General features: G+C 39.4%; 1 protein-coding gene across 1 annotated transcript; it reads left to right on the top strand.

Annotated features, from left to right (window-relative positions):
* The first annotated feature begins 61 nt into the window (after positions 1 to 61).
* On the top strand, positions 62 to 15,671 carry kcnj9 (potassium inwardly rectifying channel subfamily J member 9). Its single transcript, XM_087810287.1, has 8 exons — positions 62 to 431; positions 2,595 to 2,988; positions 3,876 to 4,089; positions 5,377 to 5,578; positions 6,140 to 6,332; positions 7,296 to 7,493; positions 9,532 to 9,662; positions 12,403 to 15,671. The coding sequence occupies exons 2-8, from the start codon at positions 2,697 to 2,699 to the stop codon at positions 12,664 to 12,666; spliced, it is 1,494 nt and encodes a 497-aa protein (XP_087666413.1). The 5' UTR covers positions 62 to 431; positions 2,595 to 2,696; the 3' UTR covers positions 12,667 to 15,671.
* The last annotated feature ends 2,794 nt before the right edge of the window (positions 15,672 to 18,465 follow it).

Genomic DNA, 18,465 nt, shown 5'->3' on the forward strand with positions numbered 1-18,465 from the left:
TACATAAGAAATGATTTAATGGTAAGAATTGCGTAACTACAGCCTAGGGGAGCCGCTGAGGAGGAGTGGGGGGTCTGAGGCTCGTGTCTCCGGTGAAACAGGAGTCGTGAGGCGGGCCAGGGTTGGATGTGGGCCGGGCATGATGACAGCATCCTCCGCTGATCCTCCACACCTGACCGTCAGATCCGTTGAAGATGAAGCTCCTTCGGCGACAAACGTGATCGTCCTTCTCCTCTCCATCGTTCCTGGACGATGATCTCGCCGCTCTTTGTTTTTACTCCCTCTCTCTCCTCCCCGGGACCGAACCTGCGACGCTGGCAAACCACCACCGATGGAAGTCTCCGAGATCTCCCGACAGCTCCAAGAACCCGGGACCGGATTCTGTTCCCGGTGAAAGCGACTTGACGTCCACAAGTGTCGACGCGGAGCAGGTGAGGCTCCTTTTTTTTTTTTTTTTATCTCGAGGGGTCGGTCAACAAAACGTGTTCCTGATCCATTCATGTGGTGCGTCATCCTGTCACCGGCTGCTGGACCAGGACTCCATTTTTTTCCTGGGCAAATAAATCAGGGCCACGCCATGATGATGATGAGGATGAGGAGGATGATGGGGATGATGGGGATGAGGATGAATATTTTCCTCTCAGTTTCCACACACTTACAGTAGGTTTACGTTAGAAAACCTCTGCGGGCCTGAGAGGTAAATCCATATTTAACTCTGCTGAGACCACCAGAGGCTCTTAATGGAAGATGAACGAGTAGTTACACATTTAATAATGAATACATGTGGAGCTTCATGACGTCTTCATGGACTAGTTTCACGCAGAAAAAAGGATACTTTTGTATGGGCTTATTTTTGTCTCATTAATATTTGAAAATGTACTTTTAATCTACAGATAGTCAATGGTTTGGACATGTGTTTTGATATCCAACAATTGTATTTATTGTGGTATTAATTATTGTATTAAGCTTTAAATCATAAAAAGTCATATCAATAATTAGATTTATAATCAATAATATGGGTGTTTATCGGCAATAATCTAGTGATACGATATGTATCACGGTACAGGGACAACGATACGATATTTTGTGATACTTAAACAAGGATATATGTGTAGTATTGTCGAGTACTTGACTCTGGTGTTGCAGTATTTACAGACCACACGACTGTTGACGAAGTCGTAACTGCTTTCATTTGTTTTCAAATCAAAATATGTCCAAACATCAGCTTTAAAAGCTGCTGGAGTCACTGTATCCTCTCGTCCTCAGTCATCGCCAGGATTTCAATTGTTCCTTTGGCTGCTTAAATACGTTTACAAATAAACGTGTATTTATAAAAACATAATTTTAAACTCGCAAAATCTGATTACAAATCACTAACAAATAACAAACTAGTAACTATAACAGCCACTAGTTAGCAGTGTTGCCATAAGAATTGACGAGCTAAGAGGCCAGCAGATTTGTTAATGATTTATTTGCTTCTATTGATCGTATTGTTTGTTAGTTAAATAGACAAATTAACCTAACGTGAGTACTACATGATGAATACATTTTTTTTCCAATTGTATTGTAAAGTGAGTTTAAGTTTAAACTAAAACAGTATACATGCTCACTTAGCTTGAGGGCTAAATACAGTCTCATAGTAAATATAAATATTTTTATGGTCAATTTCTCCACGTCTGAAATTTCCCTCGTTGAATTTTCACCTAAAATATTTATTCCAAAAATAATTTATTGTTAAAATTATACTCTTGATATGACACTATGTTTTTTCAAAAACAAGTTTAATTCCTTATAAAGAAAATAATGATTTATTACCACTACAGTTTTACATAACACTGTTTAATAGATTAATTTCATGGCTAGTACAAAGACACTGTTTCTTTAAGAAGAAGCTAACATCACTCAAAACCTGCAGGACCCAGGTTTTTAAGCTAGCAAGTGCCACCAGATTTTGCCATGGTTTACTTGCTTTTATTGATATTTTAGGTGTCTTTTTGGGAGGTCGATTTACCACTCATGGCTGTACCGTCACACTTTTTTTTTTTCAACTGTAATGTAAATTGAAGGACATTTTTAAACCCAAATGTTATACTTGCTAACTTAACTATTATCTAACAGTGCTATCTGTAGTGCAGTGTAATGAACCACCCTGTAACAGTCTGTATATTTGATATTTCTATAAATTATACTAACATATTAAGGACATCTTAATGGCCATTTGTGCCTTTAATGTTTTGAAATAAACGTATTAACTGTGTTTTTAATGGTCTGCATCATGTCTGTCATGAGGTTGTATCAATACCATATCTGGGTCACAATAAAAGGGTTTTAAGGTATTTAAAGCTGAGGTAGGAATACGTTTTCATGCAGGTCATTCTGTATGTTTCCAACCTAATGTAAATGTCTAGTTTATAAAATGCAAAGTGGTATCGGTCTCGTGGACGAGTGGACCGTCATGACGGTTTTATCAATAGCTATTTTTGGTCCACAGAACTGTGTTTTAAATAAACAAGACATTATTCCTCACTTCATGCAGAGATTTATGATGATGGTCCAGCAAATCAATCCTCTTCCATTCTTCTCTTGTATTCCAGGTTGTGTTGCAGCAAACAAATGGTCGGATCAATAGCTACAGGCCAGAGTCGACCATAGGGACGCAATCAATTAGACACTTTCCCATCTAACCCCCGCACATCATGGCTCTGGAGAACTCCGTCCTCCCGTCTCGCCCGGACACGCTTTCCCTTCCCGTGGACGAGAAGGGCGACGTCGCCGTGGTGCCCTCGGAAACCACGGCCCCCGGTGCCGGGGACCTCAAAGTTTGCGAGGAACTGGGCCACGTCGTCACCACGGACACTGTGTCGTATCCCCCGGTGCCGGTCAAGATCGGCCGGTCCTTTCAGGCCAAGCTAGCCGAGCGGGAGGCTAACGCCAACCAGTCGAGAAAGAAGGTGCAAGTGGAAAAGGAAAGGGGGAGATTCGGATGGGGTGAGTTTTCTTAAATCGGCATCAGAGCCTAAAGCACCTTCACGTCAAGCACAATGTATGGGTTGATATTGATTACATTTGAGCTACAATATAGGCGCGTGGGATGGTGTACGTGTGGGTCCGAAGTATCGATACGTCTCTAGTTTCATGCGACTTCAGAGGACACACAATTTCTCAAGGTAATAAATAGGAACTTTGGTGACAGTTTGGGGAACCGATAGCCCAGATTTTGCCTTCATCATCAGTAATAAAGGTCACAGAGCTAATCACTGCTATGGAGGATCTGAGGCAGGAAGGTCCACATTAGATGTAGGTACAAACCTGCCGGTCAGATCCGCAACTATGTCACCCGAAACCTCCACCTTCGACTGATCAGCAAGCAGTGCCTTGAGTGTCGCCTTATTGCGTTGCATGAACGCAGAAAAGCCGTCGACATCCAGGAAGGATACTCGTACCCGAAGAAGATGCAACTATGATCGTGACCTGAGCCGGCCAAAGACAAAGATCATAATCGGACTCACGTTGTAAACCTCTCTTACCGTCTTGAACGCATTAGAACGTAAGTGTGTTTGACGGGAAGTCGAGCAGAGATTTAGCTGCGTCAATAAACGAAAGACGGGAAATAAAAACCCATTTTGACAAGCGATGTCTGAAAAAATGTCTCTCAAGCATCAAAGTCAGACCTGCGGGTGTATGAAAAACACATCCAAATTTTTGATTTCTGCACAAAATTGACTCTTCAGCTCGTTACTGTACTATCAAGGGAAGCCTGCGGTTATGAACGTGTTTAAAGATATACCTTTGGTCCGTTTGATTGGTTTCCCAGCTGAAGTACAAGGTCCAATCCTCTACTCTCATGGTACCACCCATCCTTTTCTTCCCCACAGCACGTGCTCGACGCAAGAGGCAGCGTTACGTGGAGAAGAACGGACGCTGCAACGTCCAGCACGGCAACATGCGGGAGACGTATCGCTACCTGACCGACATCTTCACGACACTGGTGGACTTGAACTGGCGCTGCTCACTGTTTGTCTTCGTCATGGCCTACGCTGTCACATGGCTGTTCTTTGGCGCCATCTGGTACCTCATAGCCTACTGCAGGTATGTAGTCCTTATATGTAAGTAAGTAAGTCATTTTTATTTATATAGCGCTTTTCCAGACCAGGGTCACAAAGCGCTTAAACAATCAAAACAATATTCAATAAAGTATATACTTTAAAAGGTCAAGATAAAACTGATAACACAACAGGAGTTCCAGAAAATCAAGGAAAAGCCTGAACAAATAGAAACGTCTTAAGATGTTTCTTGAAGGAGTCAGTAGATCATCAAACACAGAGGAAAGCTTAGGAGCAACAGTCTGGAAGGATTTCTCTCCTCTGGTCCTGAACCGTGTGCGTGGAACCATCAGTAGATTCTGATCCACAGACCTCAGAGCCCGAGCTGGGGTGTAAGTCTGGATCAGATCACTGATGGAAGGTCTGACCATGAATAGCTCTGAAAGTAAGAACCAGAATTTTAAAGTTGATCCTGAAAGAAACTGGAAGCCAGTGAAGAGTTTTAAGGATCGGAGAAATGTGAGTTCTTCTACTAGAGCGGCTCAGAATTCTGGCTGCAGAGTTCTGAATCAACTGCATGCGGTACTCAAAAAACTTAGGGCATAGGCCAGGGGTGGGCAAGCCGGTTTTAGTTTCAACTGTTTTTCTGTGGTTGTACCCACAAAACGTCTCCGGTTTCTGCATGAGGCCCAGGCAGCATTATCAAGTCCTGACACCGTACCAACAATGAAGCATGTTTCGGATAAAGAACTCGAGTTCAGTCAAACAATCCTAATCACACTTGGTCACTTCGAGGCTAACAAAGCATCTGAGGGAATGATGGCAATATTTCTGTGGCTAAGTCTCTCCGAACAAAGGATTAAAGACGACAGAAGTGGCAGCCCCGCGGGACAGTTCTGCAACGTCGGCTGAAAAAACGTCCCATAATTCTGCCATAACAGCAAAACCATCAACTAAACGGTATTATCATCATATTTCATGGAGAGACGTGCCTCCGGTTCACCACGAATCCTTTACGCTCATTAGCTCAAATTACAACCTTCTTATGTCAATAACTGACAGGACGGCCGGCGCTAGCTGTGTTGCTGTGGTCACCAACACCGGTCAGTGGACGACGTGCGTGAACACCACTTTCTTTAATTACACGGCTCGCTCCGGTGTTAATCGCAGACATTAACTCGTGTAGTTTATCGTCAGGAAGTAAATCTGCCCGAAGGCAAAGAGCCGACGCGGCAGATGGCGCCATAGAAAAACCTATATCGAACGTACTAGATCTTCCTTTCGTCTCACTTTCTATTTTTGTCTTTTCCACCTACCATTGTCCGCCCCTAAGGGGTGATCTGGACCATCTGGAGGACACGGACTGGACGCCGTGTGTCGCCAACGTCAACGGCTTCATCTCGGCGTTTCTGTTCTCCATCGAGACGGAGACGACGATCGGCTATGGTTACCGGGTCATCACCGACCAGTGTCCCGTCGGTACCATACTGCTGCTGCTGCAGGCCATACTGGGGTCCATGGTCAACGCCTTCATGGTGAGAACCACCGGGGAGGACCTTGGAAAAAGCGCTCAGAGAGTGCATACCTACCACCAAGTTCCTCATCTACACGCATGTATTTTTGCCGTACATATATTCCGTATCTATGATGGCTTTTTAGGCAATAAAGGTTTCGAGGTCAGGAACAGATCAACCGAAACAACTCCCTAAACATCCGGCTCAACATTAAAGTTTCCTTCACTTAAAGACAATGAGTGTCCAAGAATAAAGTGGTCCTGAATATTGATTGATCTTTCTACATAGCTGAGCCGTTGATGGGCGGAAGACCCGGGGACGATGACGGGTTCGGTCAATTAAGGAAAGTGGCTGAGATAAGAATAAATATCAGGGAAGGGATAAATCACTAGAAATGAACGTAGATGCTACACTTAAAAAAAAGATGGCTCTTTTCAGAAAGTGCTGATGAAGCGATTGGATGAATCACGGTTTATGTATGTTCAACGTTGGAAAGGTGCCAAGAGAAGGGAGGGGGACCAGGGGGTCCGGTCGCTCTGAAATGGCTTTAAAAAAAACAAAACCCTGTCTTCCCTCGTCCAGGTCGGCTGCATGTTCGTGAAGATATCGCAGCCCAACAAACGGGCCGAGACGCTGGTGTTCTCCAAACACGCCGTCATCTCCCTGAGGGACGACAAGCTCTGTCTGATGTTCAGAGTCGGCGATCTGCGGAGCTCCCATATAGTCGGGGCCAACATGAGGGCCAAGCTCATAAAGTCCAAACAGACGCAGGAAGGTAAGAACGGTCCGAGGAACAGTGCAAATGGAACTTCCCCTTTTAACTCAATGGATGCTCAGGGGCAGGCAATTCCATTTTCTTCTGGGGCCACATCTTTATCTATAAATAGGACTTTAGTTAGCCTGGTTCTCAGGGGTCCTACAGAGCTCTTCTGGACAAAGCCGTTTTTGGGAATAATTTTGTCTGCAAAGGCCTAAAACATTCCTCCTCAACTACTCCCTTATTACTAGTTACAATAGCGTGAATAGACTCATTTTCTTCGTCTCATTTAGAGGAAAGTTTTAGAGCTGAATACCTTGAGTATTAAGCAAGTAACAGCCTTTAAAAGTTGCAAGTCCTCCAAAAATGATCAGCTTCTGTGTCATATTTCGAATCTGTCGCACTCAACTGAAAAAAAATGAAGCTTGCACCCTTTTAAATATTAATAACTAAATTACATTATGCATTTTTTCATTTAAAATATTTTTTTTCTTGTATCTTCAGTGAGCAACAAGAAAAATAAAGACAAAAATGAGGGATTTTAATGATGTGTAAACCTTTACTAATAAAAATAGGAAACTCTTAAATAAGCTATTATCGTAATTTGATTGCATATATATATATATATATATATATATTTTATTTTATTTTTTTTATTGAAAGATTCTTAAGAAAATAACATGGAATATTTATTATATTTTTAAATTGAACATCAACCATATATCATTTTTTTAATGCCGTAAAATAATTGGTGCAATATTTAATTTTATATACATTCCATTTAAAAACATTCACTTTATTTCCCAAAAATATTAAAACAATACAGATAAAAAAGACAAAAAAAGAAAGAAAAAAGGATCTCACTCCTTCTCTGTGAACTCATCACCATAGCCATAGTCATGCAGATGTCTAACACATTTTAAAGGTATATGTCGTAATTTAAGAAAAGCTTTATCGCTGACTCTGCTCATTGCTCTCCAGGCGAGTTCATCCCTCTGGACCAGACAGACATCAGCGTGGGCTTCGAGACGGGCGACGATCGCCTCTTCCTGGTCTCGCCGCTCGTCATCTCGCACGAGATCGACTCCTGCTCCCCGTTCTGGGACATGTCGCAGTCCCAGCTGGAGAAGGAGGACTTTGAGATCGTGGTCATCCTGGAGGGAATGGTGGAGGCGACCGGTGAGAAAGAAACAAAAAAAAAACACCATCACGCGCTGCTGCAGAGTTCATTGAGAGGGAGTGAGACCAAAGTGTGTAGAACCATCATGAAGAAGAATAAGTAAAGTTTCAGTTCAGGAATATCCTACCACAGCAGCTAAAAAGTAATTAAAATGTATCCCCAAATTTTGATTACTCATGTCTGATTAGAGATCTTAATAGGGTTGTTAGAAAATATAGATGTGGTGCAATATCTTTTATTTTTAAATACTTGAGATACAGTATTAAGATACTGTATCGATATTTCTTTTCATTTATTCTTTTCATTTTACATTTTTGGCTTGGAAATCATATTTTATATGTTACCATAGTTCTTTTATGGTTTTTAGTTCAATAGAGTGGGTATAAAACATACTTAAAAACAATTTAAATTAACAATTAACATGTATTAAATGTGTTTTTATTTTTGTGTTGCAATTAAACTTCCGGCCGCTAGATGGCAGCAATTATTACGTCCTCCGCAGCTAAAGTGTCAATGGAATCCTGTGAGATCCCGGCGACGACTGAGGACGAGAGGATACAGTTGATTCTAGTAGCTTTTAAAGCTGATGTTTGGACATATTTTGGTTTCAAAACGAATGAAAGCAGTTACGACTTCGTCAAGAGTCATGTGGTCTGTAAATTCTGCAACACCAGAGTCAAGTACTCGACAATACTACAAATATATCCTTGTTACTACAGTATAAAAATATAACACAATATATCGTATTATTGCCCCTGGATTATTGACGATACACACCCCTAGTTCTTAATACTGTAGGACAAAGATTGCAATTCTTCTTAATTTAAACTTTCTTTTCACTGTCAAAAATTCCCAGTGATGTTGAATAACTAGATAGTTTGACAATAATCTTGAAACAAAAGTAAAGAAACACAAACTCATAGCAAGCGATTCTTAAGCCACTAAATCAAACTGACTAACCTGTACTTGGTTGTGGTTTGAACTCGGTTTTAATATCTGCATAGAGTTTGTTCTCTTTCATGATTTTTTTAAGATTTAAACGCAGACTCAGCACCACCGTTGACGTAGCAACAGTCAATACCAAATCTTTACCATCGATCAACCGTCCATTGCTGAGCTCGACAAAAGCTTGTCCAGCCTGAGCCGAAGGAGCCGCGACCGCAACCACCGTTTCCATCAGATTGTCCCGCGAAAAACTCTTAGGAAAATGCAAATCCCTGCCCTGGAAAAAAAAAACTGCTCGATAGCGAGAACAAACCGTATTGTCTCAGCGATGCTGTGACGGCGAGCGGAAAATTGATGTCGGACAGAAGCAAATGAACGTGACCACATTAATCTCCGAGATGCTGCATGTTCAACAGAAAAGCTTACGCCCCTCAACACGTCCATTAGAGAATGAAATCCTGCTTTTAAGACGTCCGCGAGCATCTCTCGTTATTGTTTCGGGAGCGACGGCGAGCTTTTAGATTTGATTGCCTAGTGAATATAAACATTTCTTTTAAAGATTACAGAGTGAAAGGAAGGCAGAGAGTTGCACTTATTATTTATTACTTATTCATCTTCATTTGAAATCGTAAGTTTGTTACATGCAGATAGCGCTGCTAGCCTCAAGCTTACCTAGCAAGTTTGCCAAAAGTTTTGAATGTCCTTCCGGTCGCTAGATGGCAGCATTTATTACGTCCTCCGCGGCCAAAGTAACAATGGAATCCTGTGAGATCCCGGCAACGACTGAGGACGAGAGGATACAGCAGAATCCAGCAGCTTTTAAAGCGGATATTTGGACATATTTTGGTTTAAGAAATGAAAGCAGTTACGATTTCGTCAAGAGTCATGTGGTCTGTAAATTCTGCAACACCAGAGTCAAGTACTCGACAATAATACACATATATCCTTGTTACTACAGTATAAAAATATAACGCAATATATCGTATTATTGCCTCTGGATTATTTATGAATTAAAAAATCTAGTGATTTTTTTTGCCTGGACTTCGTGTAACATATCGGTGTATCTAGCTAACTCAATGTATTTGTGTGCAGGGATGACGTGTCAAGCCAGAAGCTCGTATCTGACCGAGGAGGTGATGTGGGGTCACAGGTTCAGCCCAATGATGTCACTGGCAGAAGGCTTTTTCGACATAGACTACGGAGCCTTCCATCACACGTTTGAGGTAAAGTCTCTCTGGTTAAAAATGTTCACAGAAGACCATTCCGATTCCAACAATTCTGATTTGTTGGCAACTCAGTATAAATAAAGGGTCACATAGGGTTCACCTTAAAGTGTTTAGCCATAATACACTGATTCTATAACTTTCTGAGTTAAAGAAGTCTTAATATAACTTGTATTAGTTAAAGTTATTTCAGGTTAGGATTCTGACTTAAGGCTCTCACTTACTTAAACAAAGAATAGAAATCAGATCTGTTTTAAAGTCACAGATTTTACTTGTATACAAGTGAGAACAACACAGAGTTTACATGTCTGTCTGAAGCACGGAGCTGTTTGTTCGCTGTAATATCTTCGTCGAAGTTATACAAGCCGTTAATTATCTCACTCCAAAGGTTTTCACCCAAAAACAAACTTGAATAAGTAAATATCCTCCAGGTCAGAGGTGGCGTTTACTCCTTCGAAAAACGTTTTCCTGGCATCTCTAATCCTCACATTGAAAACTTAAGCACCGATCAAATTATTATAATATGCATTTAAATAACAATTTTAGATTTTTTTTAATACACTTATTAAACGTAATTAAGTACAATGTTTTTGTGTGTTGTGTCAATATATCAAATGTTAAGTTATTAATTTTTTTAAAGAATCGACCCACAAATTAGCACAAATCCTTTTTTTATTTAGACACATGCACACGTTTATTTTACACGCCTTTAATCACTTCTTTTTTTAACCCAACCATCCTGTGAGGGTTTCTCCTCTGGGTGGATGTCCTGGGGCAGACCCAGGACAAACCGAGTGTTTCTAGGGGATAGTCTTTACTTGGACTGCTGCCCTCGCGATGTGACCTTGGAAGAGAAATCAATTTAATTTAAGATTTTTCGTTTGGTACGTGTTTAAAATTAAAAACCCTGCGTAGAGAAACGAGCCAAAGGTAATAATCTTGAAACACCACAAAAACACAAAGCAACAACATTCCTGCCTCCACCTACATGTCAGCCGAGTTCTCACTCGTGGCCGGTCTCTCCGGGCTGCCTCAATGCATGCTGGGTAATGTTGGAAGTATTGATTCGGTGTTTATATCAACGGAAGACATAAATAGCTGGAAGCGTTGAGACGAAACCTTTTGGAAACGAGAGAGCTTTAAGCAGAAGATGGAGGAAAAAAAAAAACACACAAGAGCTCAAACAGTAATCGGCCAAAGAGCTGCGATTAGCTTGTAGTTTGAGCGGCGAGCGTATCAAACGCATTACTCACCGTCATTAAAATACGCCGCAGACATGATTGTAAACAGTGTGTTCCACAATAAATTACGGCACTTCAATTAAAATATTGATTGATTATGAGGTTAATCACTTGGTCGGCACATTTTTTCTGGCGGCCGGCCATCGCAAAGTTGAGTGGGAAACCAACAGAGTTCTACTGTGGGATTTTAAAAGCCTGCCAAAGAAAAGAGCAAAAAATATCCTGTTCAGAACGACTGAGCTGATGTAATTACTTCCTTCTTTCATTCATTTTCTTCAGCTTATGAATGTTCTCGAGTGAGTTGTTCCTTCACTGATGATTTGACGTGTCATATGTTATCGTAAATTCAAAGTTCAAGAGTAGCACAGAGAACATGAAACAAACATGGAGGTCAACACACACTCATTGGGAAATGATTCTGACGTATAGAACACAAAGCAACAACACAAAGTGGTCAACACGCACTCACTGGGAAATCATTTTGAAGTCTAGAACACAAAGCAAAAACATACACGGTGGTCAACACACACATACTGGGAAATGATTCTGACGTATAGAACCAAAGCAAAAACATACATGGTGGTCAACACACACACTCTGGGAAATGATTTTAAAGTCTAGAACACAAAGCAACAACATACATGGTGGTCAACACACACACACTGGGAAATTATTCTAAAGTCTAGAACACAAAACAACAACATACATGGTGGTCAACACACACTCACTGGGAAATAATTTTGAAGTCTAAAACACAAAGCAACAACATACATGGTGGTCAACACACACTCACTGGGAAATGATTTTAAAGTCTAGAACACAAAGCAACAACACACATGGTGGTCAACACACACACACTGGGAAATGATTTTAAAGTCTAGAACACAAAGCAACAACACACATGGTGGTCAACACACACTCACTGAGGAATGATTCTGAAGTCTAGAACACAAAGCAACAACATACGTGGTGGTCAACACACACTCACAGAACACAATAATAATGAAATATAATTATAATCAGAAAAAACAAAACATAATTTGTTATAAACACAAACACACTGGGAAATAATTCTGAAATGTAAAACACAAAACAGCAAAACACATGTGGTTGTCAACACACTCTCATGGAACACAATAATAATAAAATACAAAACACTAGAGCAAAAAACCATGTTGTGGTCAATACACACTGATAGAACAAATGTTGTTCAAATCCAAAACAGTAGATCCAAAAAAACACACCTAGTGATCGATCAACAATCACAGAACACAATAATAATCAAATACAAAAAGCTAGAGCAAAATAATACACGGTGGTGAACACACACACTCGAAGAACACATTAATAATCAAATAAACAACGCTAGAACAAAACAACACAAATAGAGAAATGTGTCATACACACAGGAATCAAGGAACACAAAACAGGAATCAAAATCCAAAAGACACAAATTTGGACATTTTTTCACAATGTGGCTCTATTTCGTCCTCTCAAAGGTGGACACGCCGTCGTGCTCCGCGCGAGAACTCTCACTTGCGGCAGCAAGACTTGACGCGCATCTCTACTGGTCCATCTCCAGCCGGCTGGACGAAGAGCCGACGCTGACCAACCAGGCGGCCAAGCAGCTGGACAGCTGCTCCACGAACAGCACCAGGGAACCCACCTTCATCCTCGGGGAGATGACGGACATCCAGGAACAATCAGGACTCGGCGAACTGAACGGCAGCGTCACCACCGACCAGTCAGAAACAGAGACCTAGGAACCAAGAATGTTTACAGAGACCTATAGTGTATCACGGTGTGTAGTTTCAGTTCGAACCGTAAAAGCCATATCTTGTGTTGCCATTTTAGGAATGCTCGTTTTTTGGGAAGGAAGTCTCTCTCAAAGTTGAAAAACAAGTGGAACATAATCTCAACCCCTCGGTGTGTCTGTTTCAGAAGGTTCGGAACTTTTTTTTTTGAGGCTAATGTCCCAATAACAGTTTTACTAGAATCGGACCACATGAAACACTCTCCATGCCCCCAAAGTGCTGCCTGTCAAAATCAGATGCCGTCCTGGTCATCCTCACGCCGGTCTGGTAACTTTGCCTCCGTAGACCTCATGTCTTCAGTCCATCATCTTCATCAGAGCTTACCTCACGAACTGCTTGCGTTCCTCTAACCACGGTGCTGGCTCTGGCATGTCCTCGTAAATCACGTCTTAGAAAATGTCTCACCTTTTCAACCAGAGAATACAAAACAAGATTGGAATCCAAAGGATGATGTAAAGTTACCAGTTCAGACAGTCTGCCTGAGGTCTGTGGTGAGACCAACTGAAGTATACTCAGTACAGTCTTTCTTAAGGTGATTATTGGGTCTTTTCCACTGCACCGTTCCAGCCCTACTCGACTTGGCTCTGCTGTTGTGTTGCGTTTCCACCGGCCCTGTTACTTACTCGCGGTTGGTGTGGCCGTCATAACCATCACTGCGAAACCTGGAGGCAATGGTTTACTTACCAGACACAAAAGGCCTAGACCTTGTTCAGGGAACAACGGTCCTGCAACGGTTTTATTGTAAAGAAGGGTTTGTTTCTGGTGTTGGGAGTCGGTACTGAGCGGATCTGGGAATATAACTAGGATCTGGTTCGATGGACTATGCTAGTGCTAGCGCAACACGAACTGGGTAGAGTCGAGTCCACAGCAGGGCTAAGACGAGCCGGTGGGAAAGGCCCATTAGGCTGAAGGTCTTTGGAAAGCCCAATGAAGGTAACACCGGAAAAGAACCTCAAATTCGCACCTTATACTTCGGACACCATTTTGGATCTTTCAACGACAATCTGCAATTGTTGAGGAACTAGCGAACAGCTTGTTTTTTTTATCCACGTTTGGCCTTCCAAACCTTAACTTTTTCTCCTCTGTTAATCCAAACCAGTAAACCAAAGCTATACTGAGCGTCTCGCCAGGCATCCTGGTCTGACCAGGACCTGGACCAGCACGGTAGAGGCACGTGTGCAGGAAATGATGCCTCTAAAGTACTTTACTGGAAATTTTGACTTTTGGCCGGCGTGTCCCTTAAAATCGGTGGCCGTGGTTGAGACATTATCGCTCTCTCCCTCTTTTTCTAACCAGTTCCGTGTGTTCTCTCTGCCTATATCTACATTTAAACACAAGCTATGCTTAGGCTGAGTCAGCAACACCCAGATGACTTGTACGAGAGCGTCGGAAGATTGTGCTGGGGGAAGTGTATTTTGCGCATGAATATTTCTAGATAACTTGAATAGTTGGAGCCTTATATTTATTCCAAGATTGTTGTACAACCTTTTTTTTTGTTTTTTAAAAACATTTCTCAGGTGTGATGGAGGATGGGCGCGTATATGTAGGACTTCCTGTGCACGAAATGTAAGATCATAAAACCCGCCCCTGAGGTCCCTTTACATTGAAAATCTTCTACCTTCTGTGTGCCGGACATATGTGGAGGAAGTTGCTGGAGAACCTAGTCCGCATGTTTAACTGCGTAAAGAGATGCTACGATGTGTATCGGAAACTATTAACATGTCTTTATTTTCAAATGTGTCCCACTTATTCCTTTAGGAACTGGTTAATATATCAATCTTTAAATGCATAACTGAAGATGTAGCTATCATCTCAGGAGTTTACCGTCCTCCGGGAATATCGGTTCCCCAAAATGTGTACTATCAAATATCGTTAGCATTAGCAAAGTATATCTCTTTCTTGAAATGCACACTAGTTTGTCACTCTTAAGGCAATATAATATTGATGCTAAAGCATCACAAAGAAACTAAACTTTACAAAATGTTTATTAGCCAGATTGTGGGTTAATATAACAGTTCGGAATCAAAGTATGTTTGCGTTAGAGGATCGCAACTTAAAGTGTTTGGAGAGAAAGCCAATGGCCACACAATGTTAGCTTACAAAAATGCGCAACTACCTATGTAAGATCACAAAGTAGTGTAGCTAGCTAGCTAGCTTAGAAAATGGCGGGACTACTAACATTTGCGGCTACTAATGTTAGCTTAAAATTAAAGGTGGTTGCCTATGCTAGCTCACATAGATTCATTTTTATTATATTTAATTCTTAAAGAGAGACATTATGAAGTGTTGAAGCTACATTTATTAGCGTGGAAAGTGGTGCAGCTACTTCACAACAAGAACCTACACCGGGTCAAAAGCAGCTAGCTAGTTAGCGTCTCACTTTATCTCTCAATGAATTATCTTGCAAAAGTAATATATTACATGTACAGTCATATTAAAGGTTATTAAACAGAAACAAAGCGACTTTCAAAAGTGCATTTATATCACTTTGCTTTGCAAAGATTCAACTCTCTAGCGCCACAGCAGCTGTGCTAGCTCGCCATTTTTTCTCTTCCTGTTTTTCTGTATTTCATAATGGATGAAAAAGGTCATAAGGTCAAACGGTCCAGGCCACAGGTGGAGCGTTAAAAGCCCATGAATATTTATTTTCATCTCTTATTTAAGGAAACATATTCAGGCAGTCACACTTAATGTGTCCGTCACTAGATGATGGGGAGAAAAAGTGTGTGTGTGTGTGTGTGTGTGTGTGTGTGTGTGTGTGTGTGTGTGTGTGTGTGTGTGTGTGTGTGTGTGTGTGTGTGTGTGTGAGTGTGTGTGTGGGACATCCAGAGTGTGTAGCGCAGGGATTTGTCGTCTTCATCTCCGCCGAGTAGAAATTAAAAAGCACAAAAATGTCGTTTCAGCCCAAAACTCCTGCTTCTGCTGCTGTGTAGAGACATTTCATTTTTACTTGATGTTTTTAATAATAGTCCACTACAATTAATAAACAATATATTACAAAACGGTTGTGAGTTTTTGTTCATGCAAATATACATATTCTTTGTTTTTTTACCTTTATTAACTGACATTATTTTTTTCATCAATCTCATCATCATCTCATCTTTTCTTTCCAAACAATAACTAAAATACATGTTATATCGATTTATTCTTACCACATTATCTTGACCTTTAAATTATATACTTTATTGAATATTGTTCTGATTGTTTAAGCGCTTTGTGACCCTGGTCTGGAAAAGCGCTATACATATAAAAATTACTTACTTACTTACATTGGGGAAGTTTTTGTTGTTTCAGCAGTACACACACATTTTAGGACATACACATTAAAACAAAAATAGAAACAAAAACAGTTATAAATAAAGATTAAGTAAGTAAAAAATGAAATATAAATGAATAAAATAAAAATAATAAAGTAGAGTACATTATAATTTACAGCGTGAAATGTTCTGTGAAACAATATTTAATTTGTTATTTAATTTATATTAACTTGTTATTTGTATAAATGTTTATAAGCGTTTATGGGTTTAAAAAAAAAAAAAAAGAACATTTAGGAAAAATATTGATCAGAATGTTTTAAAAATAATATCTATTAATTGTCGTTTTATAAGTTGTACCACAACACAATCGATGTAACATTAAAATCTAAAACCACAACATGTTGTTTATCATATAATTTATTGTATATTATATTTCGATTATCTGTTTATGTTATAGTATTAATAATATATGATATTATTATTTTTTAGATATTTAAAAAATGCATACATACATTTTTATTTAATTAATTAAAATTTACACAATTATGTTTATTTAGCTAAATTTCTTGAAATTTGTATTTTTCGATTCAAATCTTTATTTTATTTGGCCTTAAACATAAACGTTATCTTCTCACAAATCAGCCCTGGATCGATGGATCTCTTTCCAGGATCCTCTTAATCTGTGTCCAGTGTAGCTCTGGTGTGTCACTGTAATAGAAGCGCACATACATTCAGCTCTGCTGCAGGAGAAGTCAGCAAATTATGTTACCAGGCAGAAAACACGTCCGAGGAACGAAGAAAAAAAAAGAAAAAAAAAAGAAGGATGAAAGTGTCATTCTATGTTCTGCTGATAGATGGCAGCAGAGATCCCGCTGACGTGCGGAAGACAGTCCCGGCTCAGCTGTCTCCTTGGCAACCGTGCTCGGGGACAGGAGTGTGTGTGTGTGTGTGTGTGTTTGGACAGCAGTAAATAAATATGGAGGTTAAATGGCAGTGATTTGGGTTTCATGTGGATTCATGGCGGTGAGTTTCACACCGAGAATGAAAAAGTATATCGTTTTCACAAGTGTATAAAGATGCGGAAATATTTGAGTTTTTTTGGAGCTCTTCTTTATTTCCTCAAATACCTTTTTAAATTCCTAAATTATTATTTTCTCGTCATCATCATTTTTTTTTATATGAATTTAATTTAATTTGTGGTTCATTTTCTTTTTATTTTAACCTTAACAATGCCTCGAATTTCTTACTTAAAATAATATCTGAACAGATAACGACAAAAATAACCTATTATTCCACTAAAAAAGTGTCTCGTGACTCCATTTTATGAGCTTTCAAAAATGAAATAAAACAACAATAAATGTCAAAATATATTTAAAAAGTCAACTGTCTACTAAAACGTTCTAAATCTATGTTTATTGTAGTGAATTCATGGTAAATAAATTTCTAAAACCTACGTTGTTTACAACAAGAAAATTGACTGTAAAGTTTAGTTATCATTAATAGTTTTATTCCATTTTTTTAAACCAAATTTTCATCAAAAAACATATTAAACTGTTCATTCTAAACAATATGTGTAAAATAAATAAATTCCTCAATACAAAATCTTGATTCATGTCTGCCCCGTAACGCTTACGTGTTCTTGGCTATTACGAGGACACTGTTTCTTTAACCGACATTACATTTGAGGATAAAAAATAAATACAGTTTTAAGTGAACTATAGGAAAGAACTTTTGAGTCTCTGATGTATCCTGACATGAAACACAGGAATGCTAATGCTAAAGTTAGCGTTTTTTCATTTCCAGATCGTGTCGTTAAAAGGTGTGAAAAAAATTAAAATGACTTAAAAAGTTTATTGATAAGTGTGTATCATTTCTATTGTCATGGATGACTCCCTATAGTGAGGCAATTGGCTGTGAGGAGGCCCCGGGACAGACCCGGGACACACTGGAGAGAAGATGTGTTTCAATAAAAGACTATATTCTTATTATTTTGTTGACTTTTCTTGTCCTTCAAACTTCACCGAGAGAAAATATTGACGAACAGATCAGTTTGACACCAATTTTTTTCTGAAAATTTCTGGTCAAAATAAAAAATATTTATTTCTTCTGAAGTACTTTTTAAAAATATAAGTAAAATATGTTAATTTCTTGTGATGAAATAGAAGAATAAAAAAAAAAGAATTAATAAAGTACAATAATAAAATTGTACATGTGGCAAACTAATACCCCCAATTGTTTGGGGGTATTTTTAAAAAAAAATTTAAAATTAAAATATTAAATGCTTTTAAAAAATAATTTAGATGTGTTTTTACTGCAAGAGAACAAGTTAAATATATGTATTTATTGGGACAAAATTGAATAGTGAAATTAATATTAGTTAAAATTCAAATTTTTATAATGTTGAGAATGCAATTTATGCTTAGAATACAAGTAAAATATCTTATTTATTAGGTCAATATTGAAGAAATATTATTCAATGTTTAAGAGATTA

Source organism: Callionymus lyra, chromosome 16, assembly GCF_982586985.1.
Source record: "Callionymus lyra chromosome 16, fCalLyr1.hap1.1, whole genome shotgun sequence".
Classification (NCBI taxonomy): domain Eukaryota; kingdom Metazoa; phylum Chordata; class Actinopteri; order Syngnathiformes; family Callionymidae; genus Callionymus; species Callionymus lyra.